This window comes from Photinus pyralis, unplaced genomic scaffold, assembly GCF_008802855.1.
Source record: "Photinus pyralis isolate 1611_PpyrPB1 unplaced genomic scaffold, Ppyr1.3 Ppyr1.4_LG5, whole genome shotgun sequence".
NCBI lineage: Eukaryota > Metazoa > Arthropoda > Insecta > Coleoptera > Lampyridae > Photinus > Photinus pyralis.
In genome coordinates, this window is record NW_022170596.1 from 15,271,112 (window position 1) to 15,290,081 (window position 18,970).

At 35.9% G+C, this 18,970-nt stretch overlaps 1 protein-coding gene across 2 annotated transcripts in view; it reads left to right on the forward strand.

Annotated features, from left to right (window-relative positions):
* Positions 1 to 16,894, forward strand: part of LOC116170469 — a 34,952-nt gene extending 18,058 nt beyond the window's left edge. The window contains exons 1-2 of one of the 2 annotated variants that reach the window (XM_031486897.1): positions 4,416 to 4,555; positions 15,315 to 16,894. In XM_031486897.1, coding sequence (XP_031342757.1) covers positions 15,317 to 16,558 — 1,242 coding nt within the window. In that variant the 5' untranslated portion in view covers positions 4,416 to 4,555; positions 15,315 to 15,316 and the 3' untranslated portion in view covers positions 16,559 to 16,894. Of the gene's footprint in view, positions 1 to 4,415; positions 4,556 to 15,314 lie in introns of those variants that run through there. The other variant, XM_031486898.1, reaches the window with a different exon arrangement.
* Positions 16,895 to 18,970: the final 2,076 nt, after the last annotated feature.

Consider the following 18,970-nt stretch of genomic DNA (forward strand, 5'->3'; position numbering starts at 1 on the left):
AGGGGTTATCGGTTCAGTTGCTGCACAGGCAGGTTCTGATCTTCCACCGCCTCCCTGAATACAATTAGAATTAACATAATCAAGTAATGCTTATAACTGAGTAATATAATAAAAAGGAAAATATGAAATAGTAATAAATGACAGTAGGAGTAACTAAATGAGAGTGAGATGAAAAGAGATTGAGTAATACTAAGAAAAGCGGACAAAGAGACGAGAGGACAAGTTAAACAAGATAGACATGAATGACAATCTACAACGTACGTACAGAGTCATGGGCTAATATTTGACGGCAATTTAATTTTGAAATACTGCGGAGAAAGGGGCTTAATCAAATCTGGTAATAATAATATTACTGTCTTTATTGAGTAGCAGCTACAAAATATCGAAAGGAAAGTGATAATAATAATTGCAGCTCAAAGGGCGGAGTTCAGCGCTTTCTCTTCCAATCAACCCATTTCAATGAATGTAAGTGAACTTTTAATAAAATTATGTAAAATTTGGGGCTTTTTCCGCAAATATTTTGTTGAAAACGCTTAATTAAGGTACGCTCTAATCATTTTTATTAGTTTCATGATCGTAGCTCGTTTGTATAACTATATACCCAATATATCTCCTAAATGCTTAATTTTCGAAATATATACGTTTTTTTGTAGGAAATTTAATGGCTCTAATTTTATAAATGTAAGTGGTTAGAAAAAGCTGATAGTGTTCACGATAATGGACTCAAAATTTAAAACGGCGGCATGTTGTGCACCCCCCCCCCCCCCCCTACATATGGGGTTTTTGGATATGTTCAAGAGGATGAGAAACAACCTACCTACAACAACCTACCTACAACATAACCTTTAAAATTGATTTAATTTCAAATACTGCTCTTGGAGTTTTTTTATTATTTTTTATTAATTGCACTGCATGTACGAACGATATACAGGTTAGTTTGGATACTTCGAGTTGGTTACCGATTGAAAACAGGGCAACAAAGGGGGGGCCGAGGATTTGATCGTTTTTCCTGAAGGATTACTTAACCATTACTTAAAAACCAACATTCTGTAGCGCTTGTAGCGAATAAAGTTTTGTTATTTGTTACATTTTCAATTGACTACATCCGAAATTAGATCACTCACTAGTAGGCGGAGTATACTTTGTACCCCGAAGGCCCAATCTTGAGTATGAGTATGTAATGTACCTAACCCCAGGTTCTACGCTAACTTCACACTACAAGAACACGGAAATAAAGTGAACCCGGCAACGTTTAAAAATGGCCACCCGAATGACTATTCCCTCCAAAACTAAACAAGATCACGTTTAAATTTGAAAAGTGGCACTTGATAAAACATCTAAGGCAGGGCCCCCTTACATTAGTTGTAGACAACGCTTTGACCTGAAGCACAGTAGGGAAGGAACGTAAAATAAAACACTCAAATGCGTGAAAAGTTTCTTTAATAATGATCGCAATTATTATTGATTGTAAAAGCTCTGAAATTTAAGTCAAAATAAATGACATTGCAAAAATAAACTTTGAAAATGGTAGTTCACCGAATCAAAATAGAAATAGGCTGGGAAAAAAAGAACTTACCAATAAAAAAAACCTGCCGTCAAATTATTATAACAATAAATTAATGAAAAAATAAATTATAACATTACAAAATGTAGCAGGTAGACATCAAGAGATAACATATAGGTTAAAAACAAGTTTTGGGAATTATAAGTCAGGTAAGCAGGTACCAAGATTCTAAGGAAGGGTGAAATACACATGATGTGACTCATCTTTGGTTCAATAAAGTCCTTTTGTTAAAAGCAAAATGGAAAATTACATGGCCTTGTATGCAAATTGAACTAAAAACAAGATATGTGGAAATTATTGAATTGCCACTCATTTATCGCACATAGATTCTAAACTGAAAAGCTTTGATTAGCGTAATCCCGCTCCTGAAAGGTAGGTAACCCGCCCCTGGTTTCGGGGTTTCCAGCCTACAGTTGAAAGTCGAAGACAATCACGGAATTAGGTGTCGTAGCTGAATTTTGACTACAGTTTTTACCACCCCCGTGACTGCTTCATTCACGGAGAAAAATGGAGTAACAGACAATAAGTCACTACATACATCAAACGAATCGGTAATTTCCACATATTAAAATAAAATGACCAAAGCTTATATGAATGTTCATTCAGGGACAAGAACAAGTAATCAACATCAATAAACATATATTAATCAAGCATTACACCAAAAACGTAAACAATTACAAACAAAAGATAACAATATTAAACATGTCATTCTGCATTACGGTTAAACCAAGTAAATTACAAAAACAAAGGTTGAAACACACAAAAAAAGATATGCGGCATACAAAACACAAATACGATATAAAGAAATGCAAAGATTACTACCTGCATTAAATAACAACAAACATTTATGGAGCGACGCGTTCACGACCGCCATTCAAGACAAGATGCCAAACGTAACTCCCGTTCGTGCTTTTTAGATGGCCGGTCAAGAATTGCAGTGGACGATAACGAAACACGTTGGGCTCTCGGTTTATTTGGAAAAAGTACTTGTCTTGATCCCCCCTATCACCCAATTTTTTTTCACATGCGGTCATGTAACACCCTGTATACATATGCAGTGACAGTCAGGCGGGGCTTTAGATAGATTATGTGAGTCTAATAGGATAAGCTTGATCTGGGTGCCAGCTCACTGCGGAATAGGGCGAACGAGCTGCTGGCTCGTGAAGGCAGTGGTTGGGTCTTCGTCGGGCTTGAGCCTACCCTAGGAATTGCTCCTTCCGTTGCCAGGGCTAGGATTAAAGACTGGGTGACTAGTTAATTCCAGGTCCAGTGGCAATAAGCAACCGGACTCACACAGGCCAAGGTCTTTTTAACAGGACCCTTTGGCAAATCTATGTCTTCTAAGCTTCTAAAACTGAATAGAAGCCGGATTATGAAGATCACCGGTGACCATTGTCCTTACAGAGCAGAGGATTGTCAACTATCACCTGCTTAAAATTGGGCTTATGGAGAGCCCACTGTAGGTTTTATGGCGAGGTAGATGAAACTACCAAGCATGTGATCTATCTGGGACCGACATCATCTCCTATCCTTTATTGAAAGAACAGGGCTCTGAACCTAGTTGCGAAAGAAAGGGGGTAGGCACAATTGGCCTTTGGTCTGCCTAAGTACTGCCCGGTTGGGCTCCCCTGTGAATAGTAAGTAGGCGCTTGTAATAAAAGCTAATATAACACCAGGTACAAAATTTGGTTTTGGGCGCATGCTTAGCCATACTTAGATGCTCGTTTGCTATATTTATATTTGTTATTCAGGAGGTTGACCCAATGACCCAATGTGTTTTACATATTATGGAGTTATACTGTTATCATTTCCAAGGTCACTGATAGTTGCATAAATTGCGAAATATGTGATTTGTATTATCTATTTGCTTATTCATTCTTTATTTCTTAACGTCATAATAAGTCTTGTTCCTTATATTATGTAATTGTGTATTTGTTTTCAACATCTTCCGATAGTTGCAAAGCTTGCGATTAGCTCGAATTTGCATGACGTCACTTTAGCCCCGCATATGCAGGTGAAAACCGTGCCCTTCTATACAAGGTATTATCCGTATAGAAAAAAGTGTATTTATTTACCTACAAGCACCGAAAGTAGCAAATAATTTGAAATCCCTGGAAATAACGGCGAGCTATGACGGAGAAAACAGATTTTCCTTTTACGCCATATATCAAAAACTTTTAATTTCATTTTTCTGATTTATTGACTTCCGCTCAAGGACCAACCCAAAACTGTGCCAGTCAGATGAAAATCAATGTTTCAATAATGGAGAGTACAAAAGTAGCCCCTCGATGTGCAAAGATATTCTGGATTTTGTATAGTATCACAATTATCCAATTGTAAGTACTAAATCGTGTTTCTTGCAAGGAATCTCCTGACAATACTCGCAGATTTCGCGTCGTTTGAGAGTACGGATTTACTATTGTTCATTTTACAAAAGCTCTTTTATGTATTTGAAAAAATCAGGTATCTTTCCCCCAACTTGCCCCTAAGCACCCAAATTTGTATTTTATATCTGCACCGGAATGTATTGTTGCCGACTTTCGTTGTTTGCTAATAGGCGGAGATAAACGAACTTTGGAGGGTTGGTATTATACTCAATAATATAAAAACGTTGATGGAAACTGTAGCGGTAATATGGGTAATTGGGAATTTTCCAATTATAGGTATTGTTTAAAATCAAATGACAATGTAACGTACTTATTGGTAGGGATATTTTGCAACTCACAATTAAAAGAGATTGTCTACCAAACAATTGAGGTGGCGGCTTATAACCTTGCCTGCCGGCCAATTGAATGTAAGTGAAGCTATGACGCGTATCACATTATTAGCAATAATAGCATGACTAAAACGATTTAAAACAATTCCAAATGTTCATTTCCTAGCGCCGCTTGCTGTTAAATACAGTTACCCACTTTCTGATGTCCTGCGCTAGACACCTGTTTTGTTAACTTATCAAACATCACTATCAATTAGTTAATTCGCTGCCTATCGGTAAGTTTAATTAATTTAGTTTGCTCCATGTACTATTTCATTTTTAGATCGAGCAATTAAAAATTTATCGTGAGTAGTTTTGACCGATATACAGCATTTGTCTATTTGACCTGCGATTAGGGTTATAAATTTAGTGTTAAGTACCAATTGTTGCTATTAATACTAGAATTCCACGCAGTTTTTTTGTGTACAATATTGCTTGTTTTTTATCCGTCAAGTGCATTTGGTAGGCATAAATCAAGGTTCTAGGCCTATGAGATAAATACTTACGTAAGTTTACAGAACGGAATAGGATGAAGGTTTACGATAAATCGCGTAATTTTTCGCAATTTCAGTACATAGACAATACATACCGGGTGAATATTTCAAATTCAAAACCGGTCATATGCAATTAACATGAGAAAAACGTTTCTTTGCAGATCGTCTTAGAGGTATATGATATCAATCGAAAGAAGATTTTTTTCTCATTTAATCATATACTAACTATAGTTCATTTTCGGGTGTATTTCTCATTATTTTACCAAAAATTTGGCAATAAATCCAATTAGCAAAATCTAAATAAACCCCTAAATCAGATCTAAAAAAGCGGAAGAGCACCTCGGTGTGACCCTACTGGGTGTTTGGATTTGACCCATTTTCAATAGGCTTATTACTTGTGGCATGTAGGTCAACTGTGCAAAGTTTGTCCGAATAGGTTTTTTTTACGGTGTTTAAATAGTAGGCTACGGATTCATGAAGATTTTGTTTGTTTATGGTATCCTTGGTAACTACGACCAATCAATAAAAATCGCTGATAGTAGGAACATGTCATTTCAAAATTTGAAAAATATGCAAAAAATTGACGTTAAGATATGCAGGGTGTCTCAGAAATCTCAGAAAGGGTGGTCTAAAAATTTTTAACTACGCCACTGAATTCTACGTAAGAATATTTAAAATAGACATTTTTTTACCTTTTTTCTATTTTACATGGGTGTGATAACCTCTCAAAAAGTCAAACATTTCGTTTTCACACTGTATCTCAGAAACAAACGTAGATAGATTGATTCTGTTTGTGGTATTAGCAGTTTCCCAAAAAAATGTCTATCTTTAAAAATAGCTGAGATACATCTGCAGTCTCAACTAAAATAGGACACACGATCTATTCAGTCGGCTTCCATTTAAATTGGCACTATTTTATTTTTTATTTTTTTTTAAATTTAATTCCTGCGACAAATACCATTTGTATGGACCTAAATAAAAGAAAATAAAAATAAAAATAATAGTTGCTAACTTTCTTAATTGTAGAGTTAGAAAGATGGTTAAATTACCAAAATTGTGTATAAATGTAGTCTACTGAATCCAAATCTGTTAATAAATAACAAAACAATATCGCATTTTTCAAATAATAACAAATGTGAGACTTTTTTATACGGAACACCTTGTATATTAATGACATCATATGACAGCTTATTACATTCTTCATAAAAGTTTTTAATGAACCATATCCAAAGTACTTCAAATAACCAAGATTTTTTAATTATTTTCATCTAGATCTAGTTATCCATGAAAATGATAAAATACTGGAAATATGACTTATTGTAGTATGTATGTTAAAGAAGGTGTTCAAAAACGTTTCCATTTTTAGGGTGAGTCAAAGGAATATTTTCTAAGAAAAAAACTTAAACAGCCTATGTAACAAACTTCAAAGTTAGCTGCCAGAAACTATACAATATTGTTTCATTTTCATGGACAACTAGATCGAAACGAAAATAATTGAAAATCTAGATTATTTGAAATATTTTTGCTATTGTGCAATAGTAGAAAATTTGTACAAAATTTAAGATATCATATGATGTAATAATATACAGGGTGGTCCATATAAAAAGTCGCAATTTTGAAATTGTTTAAGAAATGCGATGTTTTGTGTTTTTTAAATTACAAATTTGGAGTCAGTAGACAAAAATACACGATTTTGGTCCGTCTTTCCAACACTACTCCCCGGTTTCACAAACGAAGATTAAGGTTAATCACTGATTAAAAATATTAGAATGGGAAACATTTGAGCGTATAATCAAAGGTGGCTAGCATTCTAATATTTTTAATTATTGATTAACCTTAATCATCGTTTGTGAAACCGGGCATACAACTAAATAAAGTTAGCAAATGTCACAGCCAACTATGATTACCATTTAAAAAAATGTAAGTTTGCGTTATAACTCGAAAATTATAAAAGAAGAAGAAATATTAATAAATGTATCTTATTAAGCGGAAAAAAATCTACACTTTTTGTTCTTTGCATATTTCTGTATTTCTAATACTAACGATTCTACAACAGTTAAATGAAAAATCACTAAATCTGTTTTTCACTCATATCTAGTGAACTGTGGATTTTTTTCAAAAAACAAAAGCATATCTTGGATAAACTCTTAAAACTACAACTCTTTCCTCATTTAACCGAATCCGTACGTCTTATAGTTTCCGAGATCCCAATGCTTAAAATGAAAAAAAAAACTCACCCTGTATGTTTATTATTTATTACCCACAAGTCAATTTTTTCGAAAAAAAACCCCAGAAAAAGTGTTGTTTGTTAAAAAATTCTTATCTTAAATATATAATCGCACGTTTATGATCTAAAGATGATTGAATGCCTTGGATACAAGCAGAAAAAAAATGAAAAAAAGGTTTTCGCCTTAGGGCCAGTAACTTTAGCACATTCTCCATGAATGGATCAATACTTTCCGAAAGGTTATAATTATAAACAAGAAACTTAGCATTGCGCAGTCTGCGCATGGCACACCTAATGTTTAAAATGTGCGATATGTTTGCCTTTACTAGAAGAATCTATGATTAAAATTTCAAAAAAGTTTCTCTATAAATAAGCAAGTGCGCACATCCGATTTTTGCCAAAAAAAGAGAAATATTGATAATGAGTAATACAAAAAGCTACATTTTATGCATATATTCCTTCTCATTTTCTGGGAAAATTCCTAATGGTCGATTGTAGTAAGTTTGTGTGTGAATTGGAAGTACCAGTATCGAAAGACTAAATTTCTGAATATATTGATATGTGCAATGGCAAACGGTCACTAAAACCACCCAAAAGCACCTGTTCAGCTAGCTCAATACTAACGAAATGATTATAATTTTTCCAGGGCACGTCCACCATCCGTTACCAGGAAAAATCTGGAAAATACCGTAATTTTATTAATTTGAGAAAACTCAGTAGCCTTGATCAGTCTCACAATTCCAAAGTATTGAAATTAAAATGATTATTTAAACAACTGGTATAACCCTGGGTACCAACAGAGAATTTGGCATAAGAACTCATATCTTAGATTGTAATTTGGGCTCGACAAAGCTAATTATTTACAGATGAAACAAATTTATTCGACATAAATCAAAATGCTTTAACGGATGCTGGGTTACCTCAAAGAAAGGCTTCATATAAGCGATAAATGCACGATAGACATAGCACTCCGAATAATTTTTCTGTAACCGTAGACTTTTATAACGACGTATTTATAAAATCTCTTAAAGCACTATCTAACTTTCTTCTATTGTCACATTTTAATTAAACAAGACTGTCTTTCAAAAACAAACTCGATTACGGCAGACTGCCATACACTAAAAGCGCTTACCAAACGTGCAGGCAACGTTCACTACCAAAAAAGCCACGATTAACGTCTTCATCTGTTATTTAAAACCTACCCTCTCTCAGTTGTGTTCCGCTTTCTTATCAAGTTAATGCACGTCGTCAAAATGAAATTAGCGATAGGAAACTCTTATTGCAATGACCGGAGATAAACTTTAAAATAACATGCAATTATTTCCAAATTAAACTTAATCTTTTCAAACGTAATTCAGTTTTACAAAAAGTCATCAAGTAAACAAAGCGATTATTTAAACGAAAATTTTCACTTATTAAAAATATTCTTTACAAAAATGAAACTAAATACTAAATACTACTAATACTAAATAGGGTGACCTAACACTACTGTGGGTGCTGAAAATAAAAACGTCCACAAGAATAAAATAATTTTGTGCTCATTTTACGGCGAGAAATAGCACAATTTTTTCTCGCCGTGTCATACCTTTGTGTGCTCGTGTGGTGGTTTAGAGCGGAGATTCCAACATCAAATCTTCCATTCGATATTTTCGAATTGGAATTCTTATTGTACATCATTTTTGGGGGCTCATTTTGTACTATTTTCTGCGTGTTATAAATATTTTGTCATTTTATGGTTTCCGAATTATTTCAATTATTAGAGCGGCACTCCCACTTGAGGTTCTTTTCGTGTCTCAATGTTTTGGTAATTTTACGCTACTTTTTGAAATAATTTACAAATTTCGTACTTTGATGGTTTTCGAGTAAAGAGAGAATATTGTAAAACTGAAAACCCTTTCCTGCATTTCATTTGTTTTGGACTATTTTTTGCCGTGTCATACAAAATGTTATCGAGCTTGGGAACTATACAACTGCCTAGAAAGACATTTCACGTATAATGGGCTCATCCCGCCTTCATTTTTTATTTCTGATCCACAAAGTACATTAAAAATAAAAAGACCCGTGTGTCCTCAATTTTTATTTGCGAGTAAAATAAACCCAAAATAAATTATTGAAAAGTTGTGTTTTTAGTCCGAATTTGAAACGCTTCAGACTAAATACGTCACAAACCTACAACCAATCACGTAGAAGTGAGCTGGCAACCTTACCCGAGGGTCTGACGTTTGTCACATTTGACGTTTTGAGAGGGATGTTTAACTGCATCTAGCACGAAAGTGACCAGTGCCTGTGACAGATGACGCAAGTTATAAATGCCATTCTCCTGCAATATTGCCAAGTCGTTATGTCATCTGATTGTTTCTAGGAGCTGATTGGTCGGGCTTATTACGTCACAGAGCCCACCACAATCATATCGTTTTGAATAAACCTTTAAAACCGCACATGTTCATTATTTTTTTGCTAATCAGCCTCTATTTTTAAATAAACTTTTACTGTCCAAAAAAATGTTTTATGGTTTCAGGTACACGCTTATTAAATTAGAATTAGAAGAGCATGTTCCTGTCTCATCGGTTTTTATGATTTAAAGTTAAAATTTCTTAAAATGCAGTTTTGCGATTTAATAACCAAAAGAAACATGCTTGGGCTTGATTCATACACTCATTGCGTAATCTGGTATCCATATGTACAGACTCACAGAAATGTTCTTAGTATCTCAGGAAATTCAGATATTTAGATTATTGTTATAGATATTAGATTTTATCATGCAATTGGCGTTTGGTTAAATACTGTAGCAGGAGGCTGCAAGCTAGATGGTTCGCGACGGTTGGAGTTTATTACGCTATTTTTATTCGAGCGTTCCGCTCTATTCGATTGATTGAAAGGCTCAGTTCGTCAAGAAAGTTGGCTGAAGTTGTTACAACGTTGTGAAAAGCTCAAAGCTTGCTGTCCGTATTCGGAAAAAGTTAGTCAAGTTGAAGTAAAGGAAGCAGTTGAAGTGCACCGTGACGCCATTTAATTCTTCGAGTTAATGTTGTTTGTCATCAAGCTTTGAAAAGAAAAGTGGCGTTCAGAAGCAGTCAGGGTTTGTGTGTGGAGTTAAGTGCGCCTTATTTATCGCTTCGTCGTCGTCGTTGAATGATCAGATTATTAGGATTGTTAAAAGAGAACAAACACTGTTTTTAGTTCATTTGTCGAACGCTTGAGTGCGGAGTAATTTGTCTAAACAAGCCTTGCAGAATACATTTTTTTATTGTCAATGTCAATTGTGTGCTTATTCGAACCCACCATATGACCCGGATAGAGTTTTCATGTCAGATTTTTCTTCTTGTGTTTAAGAATTGGGTCAGCTGTAAATGAACATTTGCGTAGTTAATCTTCAAGTTAGTTCAAAAAACGGTGGCCACGAAAATTAATCTAGTTAAATTGAAATTTATAGAGAGATCACAAATAGTAAAATCTGTAAAGGGAAATATAACATGGAATTCTTTTTCTATTTGATTTTTTGGTCAATAGATCCAAAACGTTCAGGTAAGCCTATGTTTTTTCGAGCAAGTCAACTTTCGGGAAAGTAGAAAAGGAGAAATCTTCAGTCGATCATAGTAAAATTTGAGTTACGATCTAGTCGTTGATCAGTTAATTATTTTGCTAAATAATTTTCCAGAGCACTTATAAAGTCAAAATTTTATTTCAAGAAGGGAGGTTCAACCCTCTTATACCCAAAATGACTGCTACAAGCAACACACAGAGGTTCATCGCAGCACAAAGTAATTTTTTTATTGTCCGAGGTCTCATTACTTTATAATAAGGCAAATAAATAGGCAATCCCCAAAGTACCATAAAATATCAATAAACTTTGTAGTAAAATGAACTTGATTCTGTACTACTAATGAATGTGTATTAGAAAGACTAGTTAACTAATGAAAATCTATTTTCGCATGAGGCAAACGTACTGAAAGGAGTTAGGACTTTCTCCAGAAAGTAGAAGAAAAGCTATACTTTTAAACAAATCTTGAAGTGCGAGGCGTATTAAGTAAAGTTCTTAATTCAATACCCTCCATTTCTAACTTGGTATAAAAACTAATAGGGATTGTATTACACACTCACAAATCCACAAGGGAGTAACAAGAACGGCATCCTGCGTTAAACTGTGTAAAAATAGTGGTGGTTCAGTGTTTCAGTTTTTTTTCTGTTACAAATAATTGGACAGAGTTCAATAATTAGATTTGTATTCATCATGGAAAACTGTTGTGACCAACCCAATTACGAACGCTCAATGTGAAATATAAAGTTTAAAACGTGGTGCTTAATAATCATCCAACAAACAAACGCAGCAGTGATCAATTAGAAAATTTCTATAATTAACTAGTGGCCTAAAGAGCTCGTGAACTGTATTTTGTTGTGGAGGGTAATTGCTATGGTTAAGTCCCACATTTCATTAAATTTAATTTAGTTTGGAATGTCAGTGTTAAATGTTAATTCACTCAATGCATTAACTGAAATAATTAAATATCTACACAAGAGCAATTGAATGAACCAAAGCTTCGATACGAAATTGAGGGCAATTGGTATCCTTTATATAGCTCGGTCCCAGTTGAACGCCAATGCATGAAAATAATTCTCGTAAATAGGTATAATACCAACAAGTCTATCCACTCCCGCTTTATAACAATTACCCTAACGAAGTAGGTAGTTAATAATTCGACTTTCTCCGTTGGCTTGCGAAGCGTGAAAATTTGCAGCATAGTCGAAATTGAAATCTCGTGTCGGAAAACTTATCTCTATAGGTACTGTGAAATGTAGCAAATTATAGTTTCAGGCACGCGTGAAAAGCCAGCAAAACTAATTCGGGCGTTAGGATTTGGACCAGTGAAATAAATGTGGAATAAATCTAGACTGGCAATGCGCATTACAAATTTAAGCGATATTTGCATTCTTCCATTGTAGTTTAATATACCTACTTTAATATACACAGCGTCTGTTTCGAGGAGGGGCACTTGGGGACGCAGTATAAATTAAAACTTGGAACTAGAATCGGTTATTGCAGAAACATGCGTTTGCCTGGAAATTCGCAACCTCTCTAAGTTTGATTGTGGCGGTTAGTTTTGATTAATTTTTGCTCGTAGTATGAGTTTTGGTTTGCTTTGTATTCGTTGGCTTTCGGAATTTCCAGGATGCGAAATCTTTCTCGTAGAGGTAAGATGGCGAAATTGTAATTGGCTTGTTACCTAAAGTCGTTGCGCAATGGGAATTGGTTAAAAATTGAGGCATCCGTTTGGTTTGGCTTGCAGAAAGCAGATTCTTGATGCGGCTTGGGGAATTAGATCAATTTTATTCCATCGATTTATGTGGTTTGGAGTAGATAAGGCCAATTGCGATACCAATTTTAGCTCTAGTTACTACGACTTCACCCATGTCTATAAAATTTGAACAAATAAATCCCAATTAAGAGGTACCGTTACAGTGTGGATGGCTAGGCTGCTCTATAAATACTTCTTATGGTGAAAACTGCTTCAACTTGCTCAGTTATTTTTTCTAATATCACAGGTAGAACCTAGCTCTACATCTAACATCTTGTATTCTTTATTTATTTCACAGACACAATGAGTCCCTTATCGCCAGTGACTAATCTTGTACGGACTTGATTCTTCATTAATGCTTTCTTCACGCCTCTTTCACATATGTATACTTTACGGTTCGGTTCTTCCATTCTGGACGCCTCCGTCATATCTCTTTTAGTTATTTTTAAATTTCCCCGATAACCTTCGATGGTCTTTCTTCTTGTCTACCTCTTCCAGACTCCTTTCCGTCATCCATCCTTCAAACATTCGAATTCCTCTTTCTCCATTTCTGTTTCATACAGGGTTCAAGTTTCCACTGCGCTTCCTACCTCGAGCTTCTTTTTCATTTTTTCACACGTTTTTTCGGATGCGGACAATTACGAATTCTAACTTTGAATCGAAAAAATACTGCAAAACTCACGGTACCCGCGTGAGCACTTTTCTGTCCAAAAACAATACCCGAAATAAAAACTTGGTTATGTATCTCTCGAAAATGTAAATATACTTTGAGCTGCATGGTAGACATTTCCGCGGTCCAAAACCGAATCTCGATCTGAGCTCTTAGCTAAAGAGCTCCACCGCGGCTTGACCCGTAATGCCTTCAAAAATCTCTTCCGATTAATCCCTACCTGTTCTTTGTTAATTAAGTAACGCCTCTTTTCAAAATTGCATCATTTTTTAAGAGAAAATTTGATTGGTTATGCCCTTTGATTTACACGGGAGTCCACAGTCCTAAATAAGTCAATATCTTACACAAAGTTTAAAATTGCAAGCTTGATTTTCCCATTGGCGTTTTAGAATACGCGGAACTAATTAAGCTACTGTTGGATCTGACGATTTCCGAAAGTCATAAAAAGGTTAACATGCTATAGAATTTAAATGACGCCCTAAAAAACGATCGTTAAATTTTAATTGAAAACTCCGAAGTTCTCTACAAATCTACATTTACAAAATTTTGAAATTACCAAGTGTATAACTTCGAGCATCCTGTTCACTCTCTGCTATCAATTTATCACCAAGTGCACCCCTAAAAATTTCAGTTTAATAAAAATTCAAAAATATGACATAATTACCGTTACTTTTGCCTCGCACGTTCGAATTCCTTACGCCTCTTTCCGTTACCCTTAGCTCTTCACTTCACTTTCCTCCAAGTCCTCTTTACGTGTCCATATTTTACGTTTCCTCCAAACTTCTTCCATGACTCCGCTTTTTCCTACATCAGTACCGTTCGCTTTTGTGCTTTCGTTACAAATTCACTCGCTTTTTTTTACGTCTTCGCGTTTCCTTCGTATGTCTTTTATCCCCTCTTCCTTCTCTAGCGTACATTTCCTTTATTCACCATTTGGGTCTTCTTCCCTCACGTTTCTCTTACAGACCGACGATTTTGTACAGACATCTGGGGTCTGTCAATGGTACCGTAACATTGCGCGCGGCGATACTCGATTGTTGACATAAAATTTGTCAAAGATATATAGGAAAAGTTACCCTACGACCAAGTGTGTGAAATTCGTGTGAGAAACTGCGGCATTTCAAATTCAACCCCTATGTTCACTTTTAATGAGACAGGTCAATCATTAACGGAAAACTCCAGGGAACTGGCGGTTGGTCACTGGTGAATAATCTAAAACAGAATTACGACAAACAGAAAAGGTAGAGATTTTCCAAAGAGGGAACGGAAACTACCGATATCTAACGTGAAACAAAACAAGGGAAAGCAAACCTCCTTTATAATTACCGGAATGAAAATATCAAGCGCTCACCTTGAAATTAAACGGCGCGGTATAGTGCAAAATGTAACGTTAACGTTGACAGGAAGAAGCAAAAACGGAAATGTATTCCCTCAAATCATGCTTTTACCTTATATAGAATTCCCAAAATGGGAAAACCGAAGACTGGATTTTCCAACCGGCCACCGGCGTACTCGGATGATAAGGTCCAAACATTAAAAATTCTTTAATTAATTGCTTGATCCTATGTTAACCTAAAAATCTGGAACCAGTCTTAAAATTCATGCTAATTAAGCGCGTTTCATTTGACACCAAACCGATGCCAATGGGACACCGTTTGCTGCAACATATTTGAATAGATACCGGCAATTGGCGGAGTTGAAGTTCCGAAATTCGGTAGTTCATTTAACACCGATCGCCTCCCCTGGGATCAAGCGAAAGGCCAACTTCATGAGGTTTATCTACGTGTAAGCGAGAGACTTTGCGGATTTGTATCCTAGTTTTAAATTACCATTGAGCAACAAAAAACGGTCAATCAATTATTAACGGATCTGAAATTATACTAAGTATATTAATTTTCGGATACTGTAAAGCTCGTTTAAATATCTCTACGGGAACGGTTACAAACGGCAAATTAGTTACAAAATCGTGATTTCCTTATCGGTAGCTAAAACGGTGCTACAAATTAAGGTCATTGCCTTTGCCTTCTATTTCCGACTTCTAGAAAAGGGATACATAGATCGAAAACTACAATTTCTTGTAAGGAAGCGTCCCTTTAAGTTCGTAGAAGTACCGGGTGTTCATTAAAGCTGGTGTCTTCCATTAATGCACGGTGCGCTCAGTTCAGAAGAGTGCCCGCCATCAAACAAATTAATTAAAAAGCAACCCAGAAATGGAAAAGTACAACGTTCGCCAATGAAGTCGATGTGTTTTATATAATAGTAATCAATCTGGTGATTTGATTTACATTAATCTGTTTATTTATTTTCCAGAAATGGACGGCGTTCATAAGCTGTTAACCCATGAAGATTGTACGAAAATTATACAAGCCAAATTGGGTACAAACGATGTCAAGGTGCTATCACATAGAATTAAGCCATTCTCGGACGAAGTTAAGGGACTTATGGGTCAGCATTATCGGGTTGAAATCGACTACGAAGAAGAAATTTCAAAAACTGAACAATTCTTCATGAAGATACTAAACGGAAGTTTGAAAACGTTGTTCGATATGTGTATGTCTGCTAACGCTTACGAAAAGGAAGAGTTCATTTACGTTACGTATTTAACAGAGTTAAAGAAGTTTAATATAGAGTTGGACTGCTTACCGCGTTGCTTCCTTTGTAGGCCTTACGTAACAGTGCTGGAGGATCTTTCTGTGAAAGGTTACTCGGAAGTTCCCAACGACAATATGGATCTCGACACTTGCAAGATAGCTTTAGAAAGCATTGCCAAACTCCACGGATCGGGAATTTTATACGAAGCGTATAAGACTCAAGTTCAGGGCAGCCGATACCGTTTGATCGATAATTACCCCAGCGTGCTCAGGAACGTTTTCCTTAGCAAGGATGACAATATACCCAAGGTGTGGTTTAGGAAATCGTTAGAAGGCGTATACGAGCTAATACGCATTCTTCCCGAGAACCACATGAAAAACGAGATTTATGAAGCTAAATTAAGGGAGTACGTAAGTCGGCTGGACGTGATAAGTGCAAGCTTTGATAATCACCTGTGCACGGTTCTGCACGGAGATCTTTGGCAAAACAATTTTCTGTTTAAGTACTACGATAGAAAACCGTGCCATAACGTTTTGCTCGATTTCCAGTTGATAGCGTATGGACCGCCGAGTTCAGATGTTTTGCATTTCATATTCCATAACACCAGAAAATCCTTTCGTGATGTAAATATGCAGATCTTAATTGACTATTATTACGAGTGTGTTAAACGCTATTTATGTCAACATCATTTTCCCGATGTCCCCACGAAAGATCAGATTTTATTGTTAACCAAAGATGTACAGGTGCTAGTAAAACTTTTGTGTCTCCTAGATCGCGCTGTAACAATAATACCATGTGACGTACCAGCATCGACTTTCGATAATGATGAAGAGTTCAGAAAGTATTTATTTGACGAGAGAGCGACCTATCTGGTTAATTCCTACCGAGCGGATGATGCATTTAGGGAAATCATTGAAGAAGACCTGTTAGAGCTTAGGAATTTATTATGTAGTGGGTGTTAGAGGTTTTTAAAGAAATTTTCCATTTCAGTTCTGTACACCTACTCATTTAATTGAAGCACGTAAATTTTTCTTATCAAAGACAGTATTATTACTTGTTTTATGGAATCTTGTATTCAATTTTACATAAAGTTATTAATTAAGGAAACATGCTTTCAACTGCCATTGCCACCAATGATAAGGCATTTTAGTTGTAGAAGTTGTCACTTGCATACTTGTGAGTGTGCCATGGTGGATGCATAAATCCAAAACTGCCTCGCGGCGATTATTCTTTTGGTTAATTAGAATTTAAGTTAGTTGTATCACGATCAACACAAAACAATAAACGTTTTAATGGTAGAGGGGTGAAATAATTGGTCGAATACAAAAGACACCCCTATTTCCGCAGTGAGTGTCATTGCGGGGCAGAAGTAATTTTATACAGAAGGGGATAACTGAAAGTAACTGCTGTTAAGATTTCTTTTGACCATACAATGACAGAACTGTTAGAATCATTGTGCAGCATGAAACCACCTTAGAGATTTTTGGGAGAATTCATCACTCGATATACATGCCATAATACGGACACTAATACGAATACACTTGACACCAATAAAATATAGTTCCTGTCCCTTCCTGACCTTCCGGGGTACACAAGCACAACCAGACCTATCTTGAAATCACTTAAAAGGAAGGACCAGAAGCAGAAGTGCTGTATTGTAACGCTTGGTCAGCCCTCGTACCATAACGCTGGCCACACTAGAAGTGAAACCATCACATCATGCTCACGACTGCCTTTACTACTTATACGCTATACCCAATGGTAAAAATCTTGCCATTTAGGTGTCTGTCCTGTGAAGGTCTCTGTGCATTTATCGTATAGTAATTGTACTGTACCTAACTCCTAGGTTCTACGCTAACACGGAAATAAAATAAACACGGCAACGTCAACAAATTTATGAGACAAAATCAATAAAATAAGGCCGAAATAAAAACAGGCACTCAGGGCCAGAATAGACAAACCACGCCAAAAACGATCCAGGGCCGGCTCAAGGCAAAAGTTACACGTAAGCGTGCACTAAAATTTGCGCCTCTCTAATGGGAATTTTTGGCAACATGTTTTTAAAAATACAGGGTGTTAATTATTGCCATGCAGATATTTTAGGGGATGATAGCACTCGTCAAAATAAGAAAAAAATGCAAATAGGTATGTGCGTGGTGTAAAGGGCGTCATTTTCGTTATACAGGGCGATAAAGTTTCAATTTTTCTCTCGTATTTTCGTTGTCTCCCTTATGTTCTGGGATAATTGTTTCAAATTTGATACATCAATTATTTTTTAGAATCTCTACAATATCAAAATAGATAGTCGCGATATACATGGTTTTGCATTTTCCTTGTCACCCTGTATAGCGAAAACGACGCCTTTTAGACCATGCATATTGTTGCATTTTTTTCTTATTTTGACGAGGTCTATCACCCCCTGAAATATGTATCAGCATGACATTAATTAACAATCTGTATAAAGGTTCATATTTACAACATTTCTTACCGACAAACTTCGTACCGCCTATCCGTCAATTCAGCGGAGTTGAATATTAAGTTATTTGTAGCTTTAAAAATGTGTTCTCGCATTTTTTTGAAAAGCAAAGTTGTACAAACATGCTACAGAGTTTTCCGAAGAGAAAACGCGTCTGCTATTTACCTACAAATATCCATCCCGTGTACGGATTTTTACGTCCGTGGTGTAATTTTTGGGCCCCTTCCTGTTTGCGACGTAAGCGGCGGGTTACACCGCTTACGCCTAAAGCCGGCCATGAGCGATTCATTGAAACCAATTAATTAAAGAAATCTTATAACTGAACTGATAAATAATGCAAAAACACATATACATAAAAGGATGATACTTCGTAACTTCACTTCTTTGACTGCACTGAATCTCTATGTAGACAGCGTTGGCTTTGTTTGAATTACAGCTGTAGAATTTGTTATTTGATGGTGGAAAAACTCCCTCTAACGGATACTGGAAAATGTTTCACATAATGGCTTGAACGATAACACTCCGACTACCGGCTGGCGTGTAACCAAATACGCTCATCTACCGCTGACTGAGAACACCAAATGCCTCCACCATCAAAAAAGCCACGATTAAGGTCTACCACCAACAAACCTCGTTTAAAGTCCGGTTCGTTTATTAAAAACTCTCTTCCGCTACCAACTGCGTCTTGCAATAAATTAAACACCTGAGTTTTCTCATCGACGACACCCGCTTATGTACAAACTTAGGTAGCTCACGCATCGATAACGGAACTTCTTGTCGCAATGACCGGAGATAACAGTTTGACCAAAGAACTTAATCTTTTAACACGTAATTTCTTTACATCTAATGAAAAAATCAATAATGGCTTCAAATTGAAATAACATGATCGAAAATGTGT